The 24,868-nt window shown below is 36.9% G+C and overlaps 1 protein-coding gene across 8 annotated transcripts in view; it reads right to left on the bottom strand.

Annotated features, from left to right (window-relative positions):
- Nucleotides 1-622: 622 nt before the first annotated feature.
- The window catches only part of mbnl2 (muscleblind-like splicing regulator 2), a 30,923-nt gene continuing 6,677 nt past the window's right edge, over nucleotides 623-24,868 (bottom strand). Inside the window, exons 2-10 of one of the 8 annotated variants that reach the window (XM_053496110.1) lie at nucleotides 22,472-23,049; nucleotides 12,493-12,657; nucleotides 11,693-11,902; nucleotides 11,265-11,501; nucleotides 10,455-10,508; nucleotides 9,928-10,081; nucleotides 9,587-9,622; nucleotides 5,930-6,018; nucleotides 623-3,754 (exon numbers count right to left, since the gene is read on the bottom strand). In XM_053496110.1, the coding sequence (XP_053352085.1) occupies nucleotides 3,740-3,754; nucleotides 5,930-6,018; nucleotides 9,587-9,622; nucleotides 9,928-10,081; nucleotides 10,455-10,508; nucleotides 11,265-11,501; nucleotides 11,693-11,902; nucleotides 12,493-12,657; nucleotides 22,472-22,645 (1,134 nt within the window). In that variant the 5' untranslated portion in view covers nucleotides 22,646-23,049 and the 3' untranslated portion in view covers nucleotides 623-3,739. The other 7 variants (XM_053496114.1, XM_053496112.1, XM_053496109.1 and 4 more) reach the window with 7 other exon arrangements.

Raw genomic sequence — 24,868 nt, forward strand, 5'->3', positions numbered from 1 at the left:
TTTAAAAGGTTTTCTGTACAATTCTGTGCAGTTATCTGCTCAGACATTAAAAGTATGACTGAAGATCATCTTCATAGTGATGTCTTCGCCTGGCATTTGTGTTTTGCATGCACAAGCCGCTTATATTCATAAAAATAAAACATATAATGGTCATTAAAAGATTTTATTCACTTTGTGACAATATATTTTACAAACTTTATGTTTACAGAACCAAAAAAAAAAATGCAATAACCTACTTAATATTACATAAAGAAACATTAAAAAAAGCTTTAAATTCTTATAATGTGTGGCTTAATTGATCTGCATGAAATTTGACTGTGTAAATTCTTCCTTGTATGTGGTGTAAAATGAAGCTTAGGAACAAAGTAGTGCTCAGAAAACAAGGTAAGTTAGCCTATTACATCTGTTATTTAAAAGCTGGTTCTCCACGACAAAAAGGAAAAAAGCCTATCCAGGCATTTTATTCTGTTTGCATTAGCAATCTTTGGGCTCTAAACGTATATGTTTATTCCAGTTGTGGAGAAAACAAATGCTTTCACTATAGTTATTTTATATTTAGTTTATGGAGAGCAAATACAGTCTGTTGTTTTACAAACAAACAAACAAACAAAAAAAAAAAAAATTGAAACAATATTAAGAGACATGAAATGGTCAGAGCAACACAAAGAAGATAAGGCAAGATAAGATCACATGTGAACAGACTAAGGTAGTGAGTGCACTGTAGCCCTCGAGTCATAAACCTGTCCAGAATGTGCTACAACAGTCAAGAGATAAATTACATTCTGAAATTCTTATCCATCGGACTGACACTAAAAAAGCAAGAGACGCACTGATACACACTGATGATGAGACACATTCGTATGTTTAGTATATGTTGTGTAATGTGAGACAGAACATGAGGTGCTCTGACTCCGGATCAGACATATGGACAAATCAGTAAACATGTTGTTTTCTATTATCTACTCCAAAACAAAACCACTACTGTAAGTAATGTAGGTGATCTTCGATCTGTCATGGTGTGTTACAGGAGGACATTCTGTGCTCATATCCAGAGTCATGACTGCATTTTTAGCACTAGTATGTTGTTTTATAAGAAATTCCAAATAATGTGCATTTATTCTATGACAATGGAAATAAATCTGTATAAACATTTATTAGAATTAATGAAAAATTTATAAAAATTAAGACTAATATATATATATATATATATATATATATATATATATATATATATATATATCATTAAATAGTATGGTCCATGACAATAAGGCATTGAAACTAAGTACTTTTCCAGTAATAGGAAAATATACTTGAAACTACCATCTTAAAAACAACAACAACTAAAAAAAAAAACAGAACAAGAACATCACTTACAAAAACATTTTCATTCATAGCAAGTTTGAACTGTCACATCAACACATTAGTAATGTTCTAAAATATTAGCACGTAAAATTGAACTATAAAATGAAATGCAGTTTTAACTCTAATTGACATAACATGAACACTTCTGCAGCCTGACCTGCACTGGTGCATCATGGGTTGTTGAGTGCTTCTCTCAGCTGGCTACCTTGTATTACTCACTGCTAGGCTTCTCTTTCGCAAAACTCGATCTTTGCCACAGTTACACAACCTCAAACAAACAACTATTATATCGAAGAATTAGATTCACAAACAACTGTGTAATACGACATAATGCTTAATGCTTTTCATTTGAGGACGCTGTGACTTTCCAAAGTCAAGCACCCTGCTTTTCTCTTCCTGCACAAGTCAGGTAAAGCAGGAGAAGAAGGTGGCACCAAGCTGGCATTTTAAAACAACAAGGCCCTACATCAAATAAATTACATTCATCTCAAAACAAAACATAACAATGGTCCATTAACCACAATCAATACCGTAACAATACATAATAGTTCTCATATATCTTATAGATCACAACATAAATTATCCTCAGGCAATGCTGAGAAGTTAAATGACTACAAGTCTGAGCAGTGCCTTTGTGTATCTAAACTAAAGATTGTCTAGGTTCTCACATGGCATTTTATCTCCCTCGCCCTGAATTAAAACGCTCATTAAAAGACACAAACGCACATACAAAAAGAACTTATTTGACTGACTGTCTTCTAAATTAATGTGGATTAGAATAATTGAGCTATTAAGTATTAGGTCAGTTACAGGTCACACTGTTGTCAATCACTGCTCTAGGAAATGAAACAAATGTACTGTAAGTAGAACTCACCTCAAATTCACCTTGTAAAAGAGCTTGACAATTCTATACGCAGGAGCAGAGAAAGGGTTTTCCCAGACAGCAATCACAGACTTCTTTTATACATGACATCATTTTGTGTTAGTATTAATAATTATCATTTTTCCTTTAAATTTCAAAAAAAAAAAAAAAAAACTTCAACAGTGAACATAACATCCACAATAATTTTTTTTTGACAGAAAGAGAGAATGACAGATTGCAGCAACTAAATTAAACATGAACAGTTCAGATCTGTATCCATACTAGACTTGTAAAGAACATTGTTAGGCACTTATACAAAATCAGAACAGAATAAACACAGAAAGAAACAAACAAAAAAACAGGACGAATGCAGGCCAGTTCGGCTCAACTAAACACAGCTCAAACTGCTCAAGTCTAGCTGTAGATGTCATGCTCTGTTACTATACACAAACACACGTGCATATAAACTCACAAGTGCACGCAGTCATCTCTTTGTTTGTCTCTTTTCCACTCTCTTTCAACGACACAGTATCAAGAGAATAAGAGATAACCTCTGCTGTGGCAAAACTTTACTGCAAAATTTTCCAGCTAACCAATTTATAAAAGAACGGCTGTAATAAAGTAATAAAGTTCAGATTCACATCAAGTTTTAAAGGGTTAGTGTGTCACTATTCACTTTGGCCACTGTTAAAGGTGAAAAGGGTTTTTATTAATTTTTTTATGTTTTTATCTTTATTAATAATTTGGCTAACACAGTTCTCTTTATCCAAGCTGCTGTATTGCAGCAGTGCTCAGACAAAGCTTTAAGTGTGGAGCTGAGAGGTGAACTCACTCTGTCCTTATCCTGCATAGCTTTCACCTGCTGTTTGACATTCTCCTACAGGGTTGTGACATGCTGCCTGTCATCCTCCTGCATGGCTTCGACGTGCTTCCGTGCTTGGTTATACAGTCCTTTCTGATGCCAGCGCAGGCAGATAAACTCTCATGAGAGATCTGAATCTCTGGACTCAGCTTGGAGAGAATTGTGTTAATCCTCAAACTGGGCTTCTAATAGTCTTTCTCAAGATGTTGCCCTTTCTCTTGAACAAAAAAAAAGAAGTGCAAATAGAGTCACACAGTTAAACAAGTGTTGAATGATTTCCTACTCAACACTGGTGAAGATATTGTGTATAACTGTATCATTATATAGTGTACTTAGACAAGCAAAAAAGAGAATGATTTTCTTCCAGTGAAACTAATTAAAAACAAATATGATTGATTAATTTCTTGTTGTGTATATATTGTATATATATATATATATATATTTATATATCTGTATATGGATTTCTGTAACATAACTGTGGGGAAACATTATTAGGCTCTGTGTGTGTGTGTGTGTGTGTGTGTGTGTGTGTGTGTGAGTGTATCAGCATGCATGTTGCAGTAATTCTGTAGAGTTGAGGATGTTATAACCACACACTCGTTGTTTAAGAAGTGTGTGTATGTTGTGCTGGCACTCTGTCCCGCTCCTGTGCTCTATTTCAATATGATCTGTTGCAGAAAGAACAAAAGGACATGTTAAAATATTCATAAAAGACTTTCAACAAAGAAATTGTGAATGGGGAAAAACAATTTTTAATAACTGCAAACTGCAATGGGAAATCTAAGTAATAACCTGCTCTTACTGCTCTTAGTTTTTTCACTCCAAGCGTCACCAAAAGTGAACCACATTGTGGGAAATGAATGTAGGACCTGTGTGAAGGAAGTTGTTTTACTAATACCAATTTAAAAATGGAATTCATTATCTGAAATTTCATTTGTGTCTAATAATGAGTGCTTTACAAATCACCATGACTTGACCATCAGCTTTATGTGTAAAACCAGAAACTCCTCATCTACTGGTTGGCAAATTCATAATCCATGTACATTTCTAAACTTTATGAATAAGACAAAAAGGTCAAATGCCATAACACCTCCTTACATATGTTCTTACAACTTAAAACTGCCCTCTTTATTAATTCTGGCAACTTCTTATATTCTGGGCTGACTGCTGACTTTAACCAAAGATTTTTTTTTCTACATACTGTATATACCAATTTAATTATAACTAGTACACTGATATTACATTTACATTTAGGCATTTGGCAGACTGATATCATTAACCATTAACTTAAATTGAATTGGAGATGAAATTTGAAAACTATCTGATATGAATTAATATGTATTACCCAGTGCTTCCGCATCAGATCTTACTACCAAATGAGCCCTTTAGTGCAATAGTGTGGTATGTCCACGTTTGACAAAATGCAAAAAAAAAAAATCATTAGATTTGGCTGATCTTCTTTTAACATTTCCAAGCAATCCATGCCTGCCACTGTATACAGTACACAAGAGGCTACAAGTCACATCATACTTTGTTGCTATTTTGGTATGAAATTATTGCTAAAATAGACATAGCCTCTTTGAACTAAACAAAATGTATTATATAATTAGAACTGTATCTTTCATTCTAACACAGAAAATAGTGATCTCTGCAGCACTCTAAGTTTCTACAACTACAACAGTTTTCTAGTCATTTTGACCAGCTCAGATATCGTACTTAGTCTTCCACTGTACTTGTTAAGCATAAAGTCAGGACCATCCTGCAGTGTTTGTGCCCTTTGACAGTGATTTGTAGAAGCCGTGTTAGATCAGGGGCACATAAGGAAGCACTGCTGTCCCATGCCCAAAGAGTAATTCGGTTGTGATGCCACTTTTGTACTCACTTGACCCATTCTCACTACCCATTCAGGCATAGACTGGATTTTGCACTGACAGATATTCCTGAGAGAGGCAAAAAGCACCTATGTTTCAATATGCTTAATATTCAAATCTTTTAAAACTGATCTCTAGGCTGTATGCGTATGACATCTGGCATACATTAATTAGGTAGGTATAGTAAATCTTTCTGTTAATACCAGGCTAAAGGTAATTTTTTTCTTATTCTTAAGAAAAAAATCTTAAGTGTGGATGTCAAAATAAAATCAGTCAAGGAGACTGAGGAGCTGTCACACCTGTTACAGTTACTATTTATCTCACGTTAAGTTTTGATGCTCATGTGCTAAGTCTATAAAGTGACCAGCAGAGGGCAGTAATACATGGATTATGAATTTGCTGGAGTAGCTCATACTTTCATTAATGGCATTAATTTGTTTTTGATTGTATTCTCTGATTCTGCCAACCAGAGAAACTGTGTTCTGTGTGCTAATGACAAGGGCAGCTTTTTAAAGGCAAACACATGCAAAACAATGATGCCAATGAAGCAGCATAAAACATAACTACACACTGCATGTAGAGGGAGCTCTGAACAGCTGTTGTGAGTAGTTGAGGTGACAGGAGCTGCTTATGGATCCAGGCTACTAACAGCAATATAGAGCCAGCAAGAGCCAAACCAACAAAAGCTGAGAAAACAAGGACACACTTCACACCTGATACTCTAACCATATACATGCGCATCTTTCTTACAATTAAAGAATTAGCTCTAATATGCAACTTGTGTTAGAAAAGCAGCCAATAAGCTATCAGGAAGGATTTCTTGATAGCTTGTGTTTAAATGCATTTGAGCTACGAGACAGCTAATAGAGAAGTCTGATCTGTATAAAAGGAAGAACTCAGGTAAAAGAGGGTATTCTGCTCCTGAACTAGGAGGGTGGGAACAGTAAAGAGAGAGCTTGTAAAGGAGCAAACCTGATTGGCGGTTGCCGCGGCGGCAGCAGCGTAGGGGCTTGCAGCAGGAGCGGAGGCGGTAGCAGGCGGGGCACTGAGCATCATGGGAACTTTTTTTCAGGAAGGGAACCATGAAAGCAATGAACAAGGAGGAGCAGCGTTACGGTAACCATAGAACTGTGTGGGATATATATATATCTGTATATGTGTTTGTTTTTATTAAAAAAGGTAAAGCCACTATATAAATCAGACCAGCAGATGGCATGCAGACAATGAGCAAAGCAGAAGAGAGAGGGATAAAATGACTCAACTTGTCTGTTAGACAGAATTGATGCCTTATTATTTAAATTAGTTATGATTTAGAAGGGTACTACAGTACTTCAAGACAGAGAAAATCAACAGACTATAATAGATAATAAGACTAATGTTTATACTTGGGAATTAAATTGAAATTCTCCATGATCAAACAGTGTGAAAGCACAATCAATTTGAAGAGTGGCACAAGCTCAGAAAAGAAAGACAAACACATAAAAGCACAAGCGCAGATGTATTCAAATGCAAGCACACACTCAAAAATGTGAACTGAACCCAGTCTTAATAAGCAACCAAAACCCCAACACAAATTAAAATGCAGATTATTTTGACAGAGCCACGATTAATAGTGACTGTTTTGTAGATATTAAACTCTGATTTAATTTTTAGAGCAGATGCAAGATATTTATTCACATGGCTAGAAAAGACAAAAATACGGTTACACTACTCCTGTCAACAGCATTAATAAAGTAAATCATGAGCGAGTGTCATGGTGGCACACATGCAACAAACAGACTGCCTTTTCTCTCGTAACATTTAAGAAATTGTGTCAGTTATTTTCGTCAGCTTAGCATAAGCACACAATGTTTAGTACATTATAACATTCTGACATTATTACATATGTTTACTTTTGGCATGTGGAAAGAAATAACTGAAAAAGTCTGGTTACTGTGGTAAAGTGGGTGATAATTGGAACATAACTGGAGTTCTGTGCTGTTTTTTACCTGATGCTTAAATATAACTGAACTGTTTTCACAAATGCTTAAATATAAATGTCATGTGAACTGGTTGAAAGCAAAATATCAATATTCATTTACGTTGAGTTGCGGTGAATTTATAAAAAAAACCATCAATCTGAGAAACCTCATGATTTAAAGTAAAAAGTGTCAAATCTTGTACAGTACTTAGCACAAGCAGTGTGTTAAAAAAACAGTGCTTTTAAGTCAAATTGGGACTTGTGATTGTGCAAAACAACAGAACCAAGATCCAAGATCAGACTGTCTGAGTCTGAAAAGCTGGCCTTCCAGGAACATCTTTAATGGCCCAAACATGTGGAAATGGCTTAAAGCTGGCTTGAGGTCAGGACTGTATGGTGGATGTGGCAATAAGTCCCAGCTAAGTTCCTGTAATGTGCAAGTGGTGTTGTCAAATGATTGTGTGTACAGATCACAGAGACAGACATGTCTCTCTCGCAACAACTTATCCGTTGATTTTAAAGGATCAGGGGCCTCATGTATCAACGCTGCGTACGCACCAAAACTTTCCCGCTCACGGTCGGATTTACTAACAGTGAAATTAATGTGAGAATGTGCGTTCTTCCACGCCACCTTCATGTCTGGCGTACATGTATTTCTTGTGTGTGTTTGTTTTATTTCCGTTGGCGACTCCTAGAGGCAATTATGTTAAATTGCACACTACAAAGTATCGCACCAACACATGTAAAAAACATTGTTATTAATTTATAATTGATAAAATGGGTTAATTGACACAATATTTTTCTGCCAATTATGTGATTTAGAACATATAAAAGCATTTGCAAATGTATACAACCCTTAGTATATGGCAATGGCAGTGTTGGCCTTATTAGAGGACATTGTCAATGGCTGAATCCGAAGGGGACGCGTTTTTAGGGATCACAGTGGTTTTCTGGCCCACGTTGATGACTGGCTTATTAGCCGTTTCAGATTTCCAAGAGCTATCTTCTTGGAGCTCTGTGCTGAGTTGGGTCTGAATTTGGAAAGAGAGACAGCGAGGAGCCACGCATTACCCGTTCCCTTCATGTAATCGGAGCGATCGACTGCACGCACATTACTATAAAGGCGCCATCTGAAGACGAATTTGCATACGTGAATCAGAAACATTTCCAATTAATAAATGTGCAAATAATATGTGATGCTCAAATGCGCCTAACAAATATTGTGGCAAGGTGGCTTGGGACAACCCATGATTCATTCATCCTCACAAACAGCATGGTTGGGATGAGGCTCCAAGGTGGCAGGGTGCGCGATGGGTGGCTTCTTGGTGAGTGATGTATTTAAAGATATTATTCCAGCTAAGTTTTTTTTTAATTTTGTTATTAATTCCGGAGGACAAACTTGCAAATAACACAGTTTTTCTCCGGTCTACCTCCGATAGGAGCACCTCCAATTTACATTCTGTGAAGTTTCTCTTCTTGCTTGTTTATGCCATTGCTTTTTCGTTTGGTTTTGCCAAAGTGGAGTCATTAACATATTTATACGGAGGAGGAGGCAGGGAGGGGTTTTGCGCTTGTGCATGCGCGCTTAATTTCACGTTAATTTAGATGTACAAAGAGAATATGCGTGGAATTCCGCATACGCAGTGTTTCATACATCAGATTTTTTTACTGCGTACGCACATTTACAGCTTTGTCCGTACGCAATGTTTTAGTATGAATTTAATGCAAGTCTTTGTACATGAGGCCCCAGGTGTTCCACTTGCTCAAATATGCACAGAAAAGACTGCAGTAGGCTCCAAGCCACCTCAGCCAGGATCATCTTAATGGACGTAAAGCCTTCTTTAAAACATTTGCAGCATTCAAATGTTTTACTGCAACTAAAAGACATCATCATTATGCTATACTTGAAGTCCTTATTAAATGTCAATGGATTTTACAGCTACGTCCAGGTTTTAAAAAAATTAATTACAAGTCCCAGTTTGACGTGAACAGCCTTCATATTAAAATTATTGTTATTATCAATATTATTATTAGTTAATTATCGGCCGAATAAGTTAAACTCCATGTTTCATTGGGCATACTTTCTTAAGGTTAATTTCATGGCAATTTATTAAATATATAAACTCAGATTAGGATAAACATGTACCACTACTATATATGATCTCTTAAGCCTGAAACATAAAGCCAGTATGCTATACTTGAGAAAGATTATGGGAATACACTGAAAAATAAAATATAAATATTGTATTTTGTGTGTTTCAAGCTGGACACCATATTTGTGAGATGTCCAGTATGCAGAAGTATGTGAGTGTACTGATCTGCTGATGATTTAAAATGAAAAAATATTTAATAAATACATGTTTTTTTCATTATTACAATTAGTGAACTATTCTGTGGCCCTAGGGTAGAAAACATTTAATCGAAGACATTAGTATCATACAGAAATACATGTGATAGCGATGTTTTGCTATAATGTCATAATGTACTACATTAAAAAATTGTCAAGTACATAAGAAATGATCTAAAACTATAATGCACAGAAGGAGTTTTAATACATAGTCCAGCTGAGACGCATCATTATTTTATCAAAACAGAGATTCAGAGCAGAAGAGACAGAGATCATTCGAATAATAGGAAAAGTCATAAAGAAACAGCAGAGAAAAACATACCAATGCCAGGTCCAGGAGACATGCACAAGACTGAGCCTACAGCAGCAGTAGAGAGAAGACAGGGTTAATGTAAGCACCCATCTTTAGAGTGTTTTATATTCTTCTACTTTATAAAAGCCAAAGCTCATTGCACAGGCATAACAGAGGTCTTGGTAATGAGAGGCAGGAAAGCCCACATACTGGCAGAGAATAAAAAAAGTCTTTTGGCTAGACTAAAGGTTTAAGAAGGTGTGCAGTTGCTGACATTTGGTGCATTCAGCCCAAGGGATGACGCTGTGGCCAATACATGAACAAAAATAAAATGTATACATATGTTTACATTCAGGTTTGTGTGTGTGTACCTGTGGGGAACAGTGCCGTAGACGGCTGCAGAGGTGTGTTGGCGAGAGCTTGCTGGTAGTGAAGAACGCTGGGGTTTAATAGACCTCCAGGCCCTGCACTTTTCTCTAGAGCTACACGCTTAGCCAGTGGCTGCAACATGCTGTGAGGAAACGCCTGAGACAGAGAAAGAGAGACAAAGAGAGAGAGAGAGAGAGAGAGAGAGAAGGAGCAAGAAAGCAAGACAGGGTAAGTCAATTTAATGTATGAAATCATCAAAATGACAACTAGCCTATCTATGTTGAGGACTAATATCAAATCACAATAATTAAATCATGACCATTAAGAAATAGTTTAAAGAGGTAAAATATGACCTGACAGACCTGAGGATTTGTGGGTAAATTTTTACATAGAGCACAGGATGTCCACACAAACAGGATGAGCAATTCGAGAATTTTTAAACAAGGAAGCAAAATCAAATCTGAAAATAGCCACAGTACGATAACAGTGATTTAAGACCATGCAAAGCCAGAGGTGAAAGGTGAAGTACCATGTCAACAGTTGCCTCGAGGGGTCGCTTCAGCACTTTGGCACTTGACTGAGTCTGCACACAGCACGCAGCCAACACATGATGGCAGTGGGCCAATGGGAGTCAAGCGTATTAACAAACAGCAAGCACAGGTGCATCATGGGAACAGCATTGCATTTGTGGAGAGGTGAGAGGAAAAAAACACAAAAAATGAAATAACCGGAATGCTGTTTACTACATAAACAATATGCATGCACACACAAAACAAGTTTAATCAGTGTTATCTTCCTTAAGTCCTACAAAAGTTCTGTTAAAAAAAAGAAGCTGCAGAAAACAATACTATGGCACAAAATTGCATGATGCTTCATTAGTTGCTCAACAAAACCACAACAGCTTGATGAAAAATCAGGATGTTAATTAATTTTTCGTAAAAACACACCACACAATAGCTTCCAGAAATTAATTCTGGAACTATACTAAATATAATACTGAAATACTAAAGATAAACTAATGAAGCATGATTGTTGGTCTGACAGGAGCTGCCAGTCGATGCTTTAAATTTATCTGTAAGAAGGAAGTAGCCGAGGTTTGTGTGTCTGCCCGTGTGTATGCATATGTGTTTTTGTGTGTGTGTGGGGTTTGAGGCAGTACGTTTGGAGGGTGTGATTGAATGCTTGCTAGATCATAATCAATAGTAGCAGTGTTCTGAATGCTGATTTTCAGTGTTCAGCATATGTCTGTGGGTGTGCACAACATCAAAACAAAAAGCGATGAGAGTTTCTGAGTTCAGTGTATAAGATGTAAAATGCACGTGTGTTGACAGAGCCTCACCATAGCAGCGGTTGCAGCAGTGCTCTGGGTGCTCTGAGAGCTTTTGAGGCGTGCCTGCAAATGCGCAGGAGGGTGAAAGTATTTGCACTTCTCTCTAGAGCAGCGGCTCTTCACATAGTCCATGCACACCGTCACCGTGTTATCAGTGCTGTCAATCATGGGGCTGTCACTAGGGTGGGCAAACCGACAGTCTGTCTCTCCTCGGGAGCAGTTCCCCCGCTGAAACTCTCTACACACCTACACATACAGCATCAGCCAACAACAAAAATAGCAACTTTTAGATCCGATGCAATGTAAGAACTCAAGCCTGGATATATCTGTGCCTCTGTGTGAGTGCTAGTGTGCTTTGAGAGCGCCATGCAATACGGTCTGAGAGCAACGCAGAAAGTGAAACCTGTTAATTGTAATTGCATTTATGGTCCCTGTACCTCCAGTTTGTCAGTGCGCAGTGTTTTCTGAGACGATGAAGAGGAGTTTGAGGTCTGCACTGCTACAGCAGGGCTGCCAGAGACAATCACAGGGTTGCTCTGGAGCATCTCCGTGGCAACCAGACCCATCCCATGAGTGACAGGAGAGAGGTAGGGCGAGTAGCTGATCCCGGGTCCTGGCCCCAGACTCTGACCAACAGGAAAGGAAGACTGCAAAAAACAAAAACAAAAAGCCAATACTGGCTCTTTAATGTCATATTTTAAAAAATATAAGCATTTTTTTTCCACACAAGACTAATATGCAAAGGCCTAAAGATCCAAATGGCACCTCCGTCCAAGAAGAACAGCAATGGACTGCCAAAAAAACTACAGGGCTCAAGCTGAGCTAAACTCACTCCTCAGGATTCTGAGTTTCACCTAGAGCCTGGCAAGCGTACAATCCCAATGTGCAAGATGGCTGCTTCTTTTACGTACTCTGACAGACTGACTGTGCGGAGGCAAGCCAAGATGCCTTAGTAATTGTGCCAAACAAAGATGTTCAAATGATTAATTTGGAACAACAGAGCACATAGCATATACAGTACTATATTTCCATCTACATTACACTGTTAATGCTATAAATATAAATAAAGTACTCTTTGTGGATGTGACATCAAGATGCTTTGTGAAACCTGTCCAATGCAACTAGACAGATTTTATATATTCGTGTGAGACCACACACACATACACACAGAAATGTAAAAGAGTCCCAGACACTGGGAGCCTTCCCAATATGAAATGACTAATAGGGTGGGACGTACCACAGCAGGCAAGCTGGATCCTGGCAGCATGAACTGCATCTGCTGGGCCAGCATGGCGGCAGCCGTCTTCTGCTGGATCAGGTTGTTTCTTCCATTGATCTCCAGCTGACTCTTCAGGTGAGAAGGAGGGTGAAGGTATTTACAGTTATCCCGTGAACACCGACCCTGGAATAAAGGCCATGAAATTAGTTAAATGTGTGTGGTAATGTTTTAAGTAGAAGTTCAACAAGAACAAATGCCACAGAATTTGTAAAACTTTTATCTAGAACAGTCAGCAATGTGGATGGGCTACAAGACCAGAAGAACAGAAAAATCATTTAGGTCTTTCCAGTTTTCAATTTTATGTGATCATCTACTGTTGTCGTCCATACAACTGAAGGGTCAATGTTTGGTGCATACCGACATGCTTTTTGCTTGCTTTTTATCCCTTACTCACCACAGTGAGTGATTAAGTCTCCTCCTTGGAAGGTTGTATCAGTCGTCCTATTTTCCTTTGACCTTACTTACAAAAATTTTTTTTGTTTTGTTTTTCAGAGTGTTTTGTACTCTAGGGACTGTTGTGTTTGAAAATCTTAGGAGATTAGTAGCTTTCCAAAATACTTAAACCAGTCTTTCTGGTAACAATAATTTTGAAATGTTTAAAGTCATAGACATCACATTATTCCCATTCTGATAGTTAACGTGAACATTAACTGAAGCTCTTGATCTACAGTGGCTTGCAAATGCATTCACACCCCTTGATCTTTTTTACATTTTGTCACATTACAACCACAAATGTAAATGTATTTTACTGAGATTTTATTTGTTAGTCCAACACAAAGTGTGGAGTGGAAGAAAAATGATTGTTTTCAATTTTTTTTACAAAAAAATATCTTAAAAGTTTGCTGCGTGTATTCGGCCCCCCCAAAAGTAAATCTTTCTTAAATAAAACCAAAACTTGCCTTCTCGCTAAGGTTTTAATGACCAGAAAGATATGCACACTATACAGAAGAGGTCAGAACTAGGTATACTGTAGTTATAGTTCAGAGTCTGGACATTGATATGCTGTCACACCAGTCAGCAGCTTTGAACCAAACTACACAGAGAACATAAAAGGTGGGGCTGAAATGGTGTGTGTGTGTGTTTTGTGAACTCATATCCTATGCTCTTTGGAAAAGGTCCACCTCTACCAAGCAATCAGAAGTCTGGTATGATCAGATGAGCTTGAGATCGGTGAGACAGATCTGCTGCAACGATCACTTCATTATGTAGGAAAACAGCTAAACAGATTTATGCTGAAAAATGAGGATCTCAACCTTAACAAATGTCACCCCTGGATTTTTCATTCACTGGGCGTGCAATGGTACGCGTATTATAGTTTGTACAACTTGGTACAGGAAATCAACATTTACGTCTCTTGGGAAGGGATTTTCTCCATTAACGCCATCTATGAGGACTTGAAGTAAAATATTCAAATGATACTTTACATGAGACATATGGAATTTATACAGGTTTTAAAAAAGTCAGATCAACATGTTTGTTTAAAATATAATTCAGTGTTACAAGCTAAGCAATAATTTGCCATTTAGAATAACATTCGACACCCCACTAAATAACTGGCTCATGAGCAAATTTACACGGAGCTTACCAAATGACTCTCTGTCCCAACCTCTGTGTGTGTGTTGACTCAGCTAACATAGTATTTAGTACTGTCCCTTCTCCACTGTTTCTCCTCTTACACACATAGATAGGCAAATCTGTATTGCATTGGACTAAACAATGTTAGAGCTCAGCCAGCAAAACGTTGCTCAGCGTTCACACTGGCTGTTCACATGATCGTTATTTAAAATATGCAGGGCTCATCAAGATCAACAAGGGGTTGATCTTGAATAAACACTATACAGTTTACTTTGAGGGCCCCAGGCATGCAATTAGATTTAAGTAGGTTTTGTGTGTGTGAAATTTAACACACCTATGTATGTAATCCATGTTAAAACATACAAAAAGTGCTGTATGCACGGGAGGTTTTTGTGGCAGTGAGCAACGTCATTATTAGATTTGATCTCACACTGTCAGCCAGTCACAGGTGTTTCTGGCTGACCACGACAGTAGGCAGCGTTGTCCATAACACAAACGAATACATCAGCCTACTATATGAAACAGTAGACAGCGTTATCAGCACCAGGCATATTCTGAGGTGTATATATATATATATATATATATATATATATAAATGTTGCTTGATATACATTGCAATGTTTGTTCTATCAAAAGCATTTCGCTGTAGGAACATAAGTAGAATAATCCACACCCAAAAATACTTCATATTTAACAATACTGATTAGCCAGTTAGTCCAAATAGTCTGATACACAGTTATGTTATATGGTGCAGGCAAGAAAATTGATTATCAAATATAAAGTGCTGGTAAAAATAGAATTTTACATCACATCAACTTTTTCAGTGCTAGCGGATTAACACTTCGATATAAAAACACTCTAAAACATATTACATGCATTTATAATGAATAATTTGTTCATCATAACTGGTATGTTGGTTGATTTACTTATATTATTCCTTTATTCAAGTTATTCCTGTGAGAAAAAGGTAAGGAACTGGGTAAGCAATAAAATGCATGTTGATACGAAGGTTAATGAAATATAATTTGATAAAAAAAGCCTTTTTAAATTATTTTGAAACATATTGCGTCTGTGATTTAAACTGCAACATGCAACCATTAAATAGATACCATTTTGTATTCAAACTTATTTATATAGACTAACAGAAAAAAAATAAAATGGGACAAAGGATCTCATTACAAGGATGTTTGCCAATGTTTATTTATCACCTTTATTAACAAAAAAAATCAAATATTTAAATTATTCACAAACTCTACATATATTCATGACTATGCTTATCAGAGGTGATTCTACAGTATGCTGAGACTCTATGCAAAAATTAGCAGGGGGCCTTTCAAACCAGCATTCATCACCATCATCTTATAAATAATAAATAAGTTTGTCAGCTCTCAGGGGGCCTTCTACTGGCAGTCGCCTGCCTTACCTGTTGACAAGCAGCACCTCTGTTACTGTAATAAATTGCAGCCTTCTGTGAGTAAATAATTGCACAGGTCCATTCTGCGATTTTAATTATGATGTGATTATTTGTGCAGCACTATGAAAAAATATTTAAAATTAAAATTACTAACTTAGAAAAAAATCATAACATAACTCTTTAAAACTCAAATCTTTTAGGGCAGAGTTTCGCTTTAAGAGCAGTTAAGGTAATCAATCGCCTGAAGGAAAGCACAATAGAAGCAAAACTGGAATTTCTTGTACTTGGAAAGTAAGTAAGGGAATAGCGCAAAAAACAACAATAAAACATGGGTGGTGATTTTTCCCTACACAGGAGTGGCTCTAATTAGAATGTATTTGTAAAGAATACACTGAGAGTACAATAATATTACTGACTGCCGAAGCAGCACGATCACTCCATAAAAAGGCCAAGCCACATAAACTCAGTGTTTAGCGGTAGAGCAGCCCTGGAACCTGCTTCAAGTTAACCTCAACAAACCGTCCTCATATAAGACATTACATTTTCTACCAACTATATTGTAAGTAGTGTATATTTTTAAGGTCCTCATATGATGATTCCTTTGGCCGAACTTCTTCCTGTTTATAGACGTTGATTAACCTTAAATGTTATCATCTGATAATAAACAGAAATATGTAAGGCGAGAAATTGCAAGATGCACGGTAAAGATAGAGAGAATTAATTCAGTTTGTTATCGCAATTCTCTAATGTGTTAATTCATGTATCACCACACTAAATACATTTTTCTGTTTCATTTCCTTTTATTTATGTTTGAATTCGAGGTGGTAAAATCTTGCAGTTCCTATATAATCCAACAGGTGGCACACTCTAAACTATTCACACAGGCAGCAGAGCATCCTGTGTGGTAGGAGCAAATGATTTGCGCAGTATGTTTAGGATTGTTACTATATCGTATTAGGATATTTCCAGTATTTAATACTAACAGAATCGCAATACAAACTGAATGGGCATCCAGGTATCGTGATAACATTGTATCAGCTGGTCCCTGGTGATTTCTGTCCCCAGTGCACAAAATTACAGTTTGGGTCTGAGAAGGTTAAAATAAGGTCTCTGTGTTTCTTTGTGCTATGGCAAATACTGTATTTTACAAAGTTTTTTCTAAAGGCACAAAGCTATTTCACACATCAGTCTATTCATTGTAGAGATGATGACATAAGAGCAGTCATCAGGTTTTACACTGCTACAACAACAATCTGGTTAGTTGATATTCAGTACAGCGTGCGACAAATCTCAGACAACAGGGTTAAGATTGTCAATTGTTTCTATAATGTTCTTACTCCCTGAACACCCATCACACAGTAGATTCACAAGCTTACATTTACATATTATATTTGCTAAAGCTAAAATTAGGTACTTTTACACATTGCCCCATGACAATAAAACAAGTTCTTTATTATTTCGCATGTTATATATTTGCATGTTTGCAGAAAAAAATAAGGGATTTGACTAAAAACACATTAAGAAAAATAGGTAAAACATAATTCCTGAGATATGTGCTGCTCTTCCACTGCATCATTTCAAACTCCTGCTGGGCAGCCGGATATGCTTGGAGGGTATGCTAACTGCTCACAGACGCCCACAATTGGCTTGTGTCAACTTAATCGACAGGGGAGAGAGTAATTTGGTCTCCGCCCAGAGTGCAAGGCTAATTATGTTTTTTTGTCTCTCAGCCAAAATTGGCTGTGGTGTCACTGAGATTTAAACTCACAGTATTTCAGTGACAGATTATTATTATTATTATTTTGTCCACTTGTGAGCTGATACAGAAAATGTATTAATACAGTATTGGCACATGAGATACCTTAGAAAACATGTAAAGAAGTATTATACTTCTTCCAAACAAAATGCGACTCAAAATTATGTCGTTTTCTGACAAATAGCACAGAATAGAATAATAGTGAAGCTGTTTTCACAACCACTACCATTCCCAGGCGGCTATCACCTGATTTGATTTCTTCTCAGAACAGATAAAATATTTAAATATACTTAAAATATACAGCCAAAAATAGGCAAATAGTCTAGATTGTCTGTTAAAATGGAAAAATATGCTTTTTTAAAAATCTGTGGGGTAAGCCATTCTAAATTGAATTTTTTTTTCTTTTTCCCATTTTTATATATGTATAAATATGGTTTATTGTCAAGCTCTTTAAATCTGTTGCCAGTTAATAAAGTTTTTTTTTACTCTTCAAACAGCATGATCACTTGCTTTTTTATATCTACATCTCCATGGTCCAGAATATTTTCTGATCAATATTTATGTCTTACATGATTTCCTTCAACATATCATTTTACATATAGCGTGAATTACAGGATATCATCTTACATTGCCTCAGCGCAGAAAATTAAATTAAGACTTACTACAAGTCATCTCTGAACATAAGACCTCATTTTGTTGAGGTTTGCATTAGACATATAACCAAGAAATGTGTGCTGTTGCACTGCTTTTGTAAAAATAAGATTAAAACTGCTTAGTTAATAGAAATTAAGGACAAGTAGTTAGCAATGCACATTATAATTTAGGCTTAGACTAAACAATGCTAACAATGTTGACAAAGTGTAACACTCAAGTTCCTTTTACTTTTACTTTACTGCCGGTACGAGCAACGCTTGACTTACTTTATGTAATTTCCCAGAACTCTGCACAGCCAACAAACATGGCAACAGAGAAAACTCCCAGGAATTACCTTCCAGTTCAACTGATCACTGATTCTGAACATGAATAGTCAATCACAAAGACACACACACTACAGCATAAAAGCACTTTGCACCTTAACACTCATTAAAAATTATACACATATCTATCTCTCTTTCTATTTTTCCATGTTTACAAGTGCAATGATGGGGCTAAAACATATGCATGGAAATGTTAAAATATTGGTTCTACTTGGAGTGAATTATATTATTTTTCTTTCTTTCCTGAACCGTGTGTTGTATATGTACTCAGTCTGACAGAACAAGCACTGTTTAGACTGACTAAACATATAATGTTTTTTATTCAAGCACTTTAAATTATGAATTGAATTTGTTATGTAATGCAGTAATATTTAGTGAGAGGCAGATGATTCGCTGTGGCGACCCCTAAAAAGGAACAGCCGAAAGACAAAAAAGAAGATGTAATATTTAGTGAGAGCTGTAACTTAACCAAGATCTCTAAAACCGCTTGTAGAAGAAAAGCTATGACCTGCATTTGCATAGCATTATACAATTACATAATTTTCGCTTTAGCACGTTGTTTGCTGTTAAACGATCTGCTGTACAGTATACTACTGTTAAATGGTTTACACTTTTACATTAGTCAGCCTGTCACTAAGTTGTAACGAAATCTGTAATGAAAGGAGTCGCCGTAATGAAACAGGTTTAGCTTTTATTTTAGTATGTCTTGTAAGGTAAGACCTGGCAGGCATGTGATGCATGGTTTACACATGCTTTTAAACAAACATCAGTTCCGCTAAACGGCGTGGGGGGATGGAAAACAAAAGAGATGTGTAGTGATCGCAAATGTCATGACTGAAAGGGAGTGACAGCACAGTGAAAGCCGCATGCTATGGTGAGGAGAAGAGTATTATTTGAACATTAAACTATGCAGCCACGCAGCACCTGAACCAACAGCAACCATCTGCTATGCTTCTGACACTTTACAATAATGATGGTCATTGTGTGTCACATATTCCACACCATCTGATAAAAACAAGTGGGTTTTTTTTCCTTTTCCTTGTATGAAACTGAAACCTGCATAAAAAAAAAAGAAGAAAAAAAACATGTCCAGGTGATGCTGCCTGAAGCCCAGCAAGACTGTTCTACATAAAGGTCAAAACAACCAGCTGGGAAAAAAACACATGAAACACCTTATGATACACTTATATCAACATCATATTTGATCTTATTCATTTATTATATTTAGCCTTTCTTTTATTATATTATGGCAAGTCATTGTGCCTCTCCAATAACTACAAGGTAGAGCTTGTGGCATATAAAATATCTTTTTAAACTTATACTAGGGCTGCGTGTTTTTTTAGCATTACTTTGACACATACTGTGACTGCAATTTAAGCTGCAATATTTAACTATTAAATGTACTATTTTGTACTTAAGTGTATTTATCTAGGCAAATATCAAATGATTGCACAAATTATCTTACTTACGTAAAGGATGTTTTCCAATATTTATATATTACCTCAAAATTATTTTTAGTAACTACTTAATTACTAATAAATAACTTTCGACAAATGCATAAATAAATTATAAATAAACATGATTAAATAATTGCCAGGGTCCATACTGCGATTTCGATTTTGATGCGACTAACTGTGCAGAACTAATCTACACATTATCACTAAGAGGATATGAGAGGACATCGTTCATCTGGAGGAGATACAGAGAGAGATTAAAAGAAAGGAAGTCTACACATGGAGAAAATACACAACACATCCTTTCCCGAGAGAATAAATCTGCTTAACATTAATGCTAATTATGATGCAGATGTGAAAAAACAATAATGAAAGCACAGTACTTCAATCCACACTTGAGAATGGCTTGTTCATTGCACTTTAAATCTCATAATAAATGCCCAAATGTTTTTTTGTTCAGATGCCAGTCAATAAGGAAGGATTTAAGGTTGAGACATACATCTACTTTCCACATAAATATGATTGAGTACTCTGCTGTACACCCGCCTCTCTCTGTGACGTTATTACTGCCGCTATTCTTCCAAGTGACTACAGTTTATCATTAGCATTTATAATCAGTTCTAACAGTTTTTAATTAGCAGGTAGCTTATTTGTGTAATTCTGTAATAGGTTTTATATTGTACCGTTATTAAGTTATGCTCCTTTTTCTCTTTCTAACTGTTTCTTACAGTCTAAAAGGCAGAGAAATTATATCTATCAACAAGTTTGCTGCTGACAAACAGCTGTGTATGTATACTATTACTTAGATGTTATGCTTGATGTATAACAGTGGCATGAAGTAAAAAAATATATATATTATATATAAACCATTAAGTTGTTATGTGTATGACAATAATTTCTCAACCAAATGTCATACTAATCGTGACAGTCCTACACCCACGCGGTAATTACAGCTGATTTTTAATATGTGCTTGCTGTCCAATATCAAGATCCAGCTGTAGGTTTATTATGTGATGTATTGTATCTGTGTAATAAGATGGCCCTTAAGCTTATTAAAAGTTTTTTAAAAATTGTTAAATTGGTGCAAACATTAACACTGTTAAAAGTCTGCATAGTCTAGTCTAAATAAATACAAATAAATATTCTTGTATACAAAGTTTGTCATCCTCGAAATTTCACAGAGATTCTCTCACTAGAATGGTTTTTGAACAAAGAGTGATTGACAGGCAGCATTACAGAGGCAAACAACATTATGACAAAGCACAAGGTGGTGGTGCGGGGTTTCAGGGGAATAAAGAGAAGAAGCGAGACATAATAGCAGAACACAATTAAACCGTGAGAGGTAGAGAGTATTCTGTCCCTCTGACTGAGGGCTGCGTGTGGGCTATGCCTGCCTGTGTAGTTCTGAATCCTACCCAGCACTTCACCCAGGCATTTTACGCCATTAGTCTCTAAGAAGTGTTCTAACCAACCTAAAATGACATGAGTCATAGTAAGGAAGGCTTCCTGAACACACAGGGATATGTCTCTCGTATGCCTCTGTGAAGGATCCAAAGCAGACAACCACATCCTCTCCTGTTTCTAAGCAGTACTTCTAACACCTTTGAGGAAATCAGGTATTCCCTGGTGTACTGTAAGGGCGAACTACAGTAGATGGAGAATATTTCATAGTAGGTGATACAATCTAAAAATGTGTATCCAAAATAGTTCTTTTAGCTAGACTAAGATAACATTTTTTTTTTATATAACTTCATGTTTCAGAGTTGCTGTGAGTCGTCCTGGGAATCTTGTAATTCTAACTCAGTAATTCGCTCATTACACAGATATGTCAGATCAGATGTCCTACACCACCACACCCTAAAGGATTATGGGATAGGCCCATTACTGTAACGTTAACTACTCATCTAAAAGACAATCCACAGAATTTAAAAATAATTCATAAATTAACCAGAACCTGGGGAGCTTGCTGATGAACCATAATAAAAAAGGCCAAAAAAAAAATTAAAAAAAAAAAAAAAGAGTGCACAAACAAGTTATGGCATAAATCTTGTCAGTTAACCTTACAGCGGTAGCTAAAAGGCAGACTCTTTTTAAAATGGTTTTCTCATTCTCATAGTACTCAATAACTGTTAAACAACTGTCAGAATAAAGTTTTTATTCTCGTAATGCTTCTGTAATACTAATTAAATGACAGAACCACAGATAATCATATTCTCTAAGTCTGAACTACTTGACTACATCCTAAACTGCATGGTAACTACAGTTTGCCAGTTCTCTAATGGCGTCAATGACGTTTAAATTGTATTATATTTCGAAAGTATAATGTGGTTTGGAAACACCTTTAATCTCTCATTTTATATGCATTACTTGCCTTTTTATACTTATTACTTGCAACCATACGATTAACCGATTTGTGGTGGAGAAAAAAACTGCAGCGCAGCACACAATATGAAATACTTTCATAAGCTTACAAAAATATTACAAACTTGCCAAAAATGAAAAAGCTGAAAAGTTAAGGTATTCTCTGGTGAACTAAGGGTGAACTAGATGGAGAATATTTTGTACTGGGTGATACAATCTAAATATTTGTATCCAAATTAGTTATTTTACCAAGATTAAGATAAAGATGTTAAATAATGCTAATATTCTGTGATATGACTGAAGCTGATTTTTGTACCTTTTAGGAAGTCATGTGCTAGAACTGTTCATTGCAACTGTTTATACAGATGATATGCAGCAATCACATCACAGAGCTCCTTACCTTGAGGGAGTCGAAGCAGGCGATGACTCGGCCGTTGTCCACCTGACAGCTCTTGGGTGGGTGAGCGAATTTGCATTCTTCGTCACTGCGGGAGCACGTGCCTCTCTGGAACTGACGACACACCTCCAAAGTCAGCCACTTAGTGTCGCGTACAGCTGGCAATGCCACAGACATTTTGCTGACAGCCACAGTGAAACTCACTAAATGAGATATATGGGCACTACGTTCAAGCTGTCCGAGTATGGCGTAATTATTTACTGTTAAAGGACACTGTAACTTGTTGCCGTATCGTGAATCACACGTCTGCTTTTATTGAAGAATTGTAATGTTCCTGCATAGCATGATCCTCTGAATGCTTTGATAGCAGACTCAGTTTGTAATTTCCTCCCCTCTTTATGCTTTCCTGTGGCTGTGGGTGAGACTGAATGCTGCAGTCAGGTGGAGGAAGGAACAGTTTGAGGTGGGAGGATTAGTACTCTGACTGAGGTGGAGAGAGAGGCGTGTGGGTGGTACAGGCAGGCAGGGACCAGAGATCAGCAACACGGGGAGTCATCCAAAAGGCACTTCTTGATAACGGTCTGTTAGGAAAGAAAAAGACAAAAACACTAATTATTCACTGAGGCAAACCTCACCGATGAACAGCCCAGCCAACTTATCACCATGATGAACCATAAGGCGTACGCAAATTGGCTGATTTTAATATATTTCCTGTTGCATTCCAAGGCTTGGTGATAAGGCCTTCCCACCCGGCTGAGATCTCCACACAAACGGCAGCCTGCAAGACCTATATCAGATCAGGGGACAGCATAAATCCTATTATATCACATACTCCAAGGGGATTTGGTGAACAGACAGAGCAAGCGCTTACTTCAGAGAAATCAGGCTAAGACTGCCCGGCAACAGCCAAACACAGAAACACACAGAGCTGACAATGATGCTATCGAACCTGCAATCCAGTGTTATCATCTCCTTAATTGGTAAAAAGAAATCTTTGATAAAGGCCTACGTGCTCTACCATCACATATGGATCAGATGACAGCTGACATGGGTGTAATATCCTGGCCACGTTTCAACCAGGCACTGTATAAACAAACCACAAATTATATTTAGCCAAAGTTGCTTTTGCACGAAACCTCAAAACAAACCATCAACCCTGGCAATTCTAGGCTGAGCCTTGTTACTAAGTGACTATAACCTTTTAAAGGCTATTTGAGCCTGGCCCAGAACACTTGGCTTGGTGCAGAAGAGACCATGTTGTGGTAAAATGCAGTCTGAGTGATTCTGAGAAATCTGAGCTCCTAATGGCTGGATAGCAGAGCAGGTCAATTATTAATATGCTCAATCACACTGTCTGAAAAAGAGAGCAATGTGAACAACTGACAACCTCAGCTAAAGGCCAAGAGTTTATTTTAGGGGACTACCCCTGCCCAAAATATTGTCCACTATGATTAATATAAATCCAGTATGTCAAACTATGAGGCACAGTACTGTACGCGTGTGTTTGCTGTGGTAAGATGAATAACATTCATTGACAATGAAACTGCAATGCGTACGGTTTATCAGGCAAGACTGCAAGTTATGTGTCTATTACACAAACACGCAGCTGACTCTAAAATTTTAATACCAAACAAGATCTTCTAAATTGGTGAATCTCAGGTGGAATGATCAATAAAATCTACTTTAATCACTACAGTTGTATTCAAACCGGGTGGCCTAAAGCTCGGCATCCACAGGTATATTCCCTATAATTTTCTTTCTATTTTTATTTCTTTTTATTTATTTATTTTGAATTGTCATCTGAATAGTCTCTCAACAATTGATGCAGTAAAGGAAAAAAGCACCTCTTCATGTAACATAAGTTCTGATTTTGGTCATTTCAGATTTTCCTTCCTTCTAAAAACTACACAGATTAGCTATAACATCACAAGGCAAACCATTATGGCTATTATTGCATAAGGTCCTCTTGTGTAGGGTGGGGCCTCTGGGGATCAGATTTGTTTGTCTGGTGCATCCCATGGATGCTCGATTGGATTGGGATCTGGGGAGTTTAAAGGCTGGTTCGGCAGTCTTGAGGTCTTTGCCTGCTGAGCCCTATGCACAGAAGTCTGTGGTGCACTGAGTGTTCTGGTGCTGTTCTATCGTGGCCAGCATTGACTTTTGTCAGCGAGTCGTGCTGCATTGGCTTTTCTATGTGATCAGACCAGATAGGCTTGCCTTTGCTCCTCACAGGCATGAATGAGTCCATGATCCTATTACCACTTTTCTGGTAAACTGTATAATTGATAATCAATGTTAATATCATTGATAATCAGTATTAATATTTTGTGGTGTTAACATCATGGCAGATCGGTTTATAGTTGAGGGCATAGAAAACATTTTGTAACGTTTTTTTGTTAA

Source organism: Clarias gariepinus, chromosome 5 (assembly GCF_024256425.1).
Source record: "Clarias gariepinus isolate MV-2021 ecotype Netherlands chromosome 5, CGAR_prim_01v2, whole genome shotgun sequence".
Taxonomy (NCBI): Eukaryota; Metazoa; Chordata; class Actinopteri; order Siluriformes; family Clariidae; genus Clarias; species Clarias gariepinus.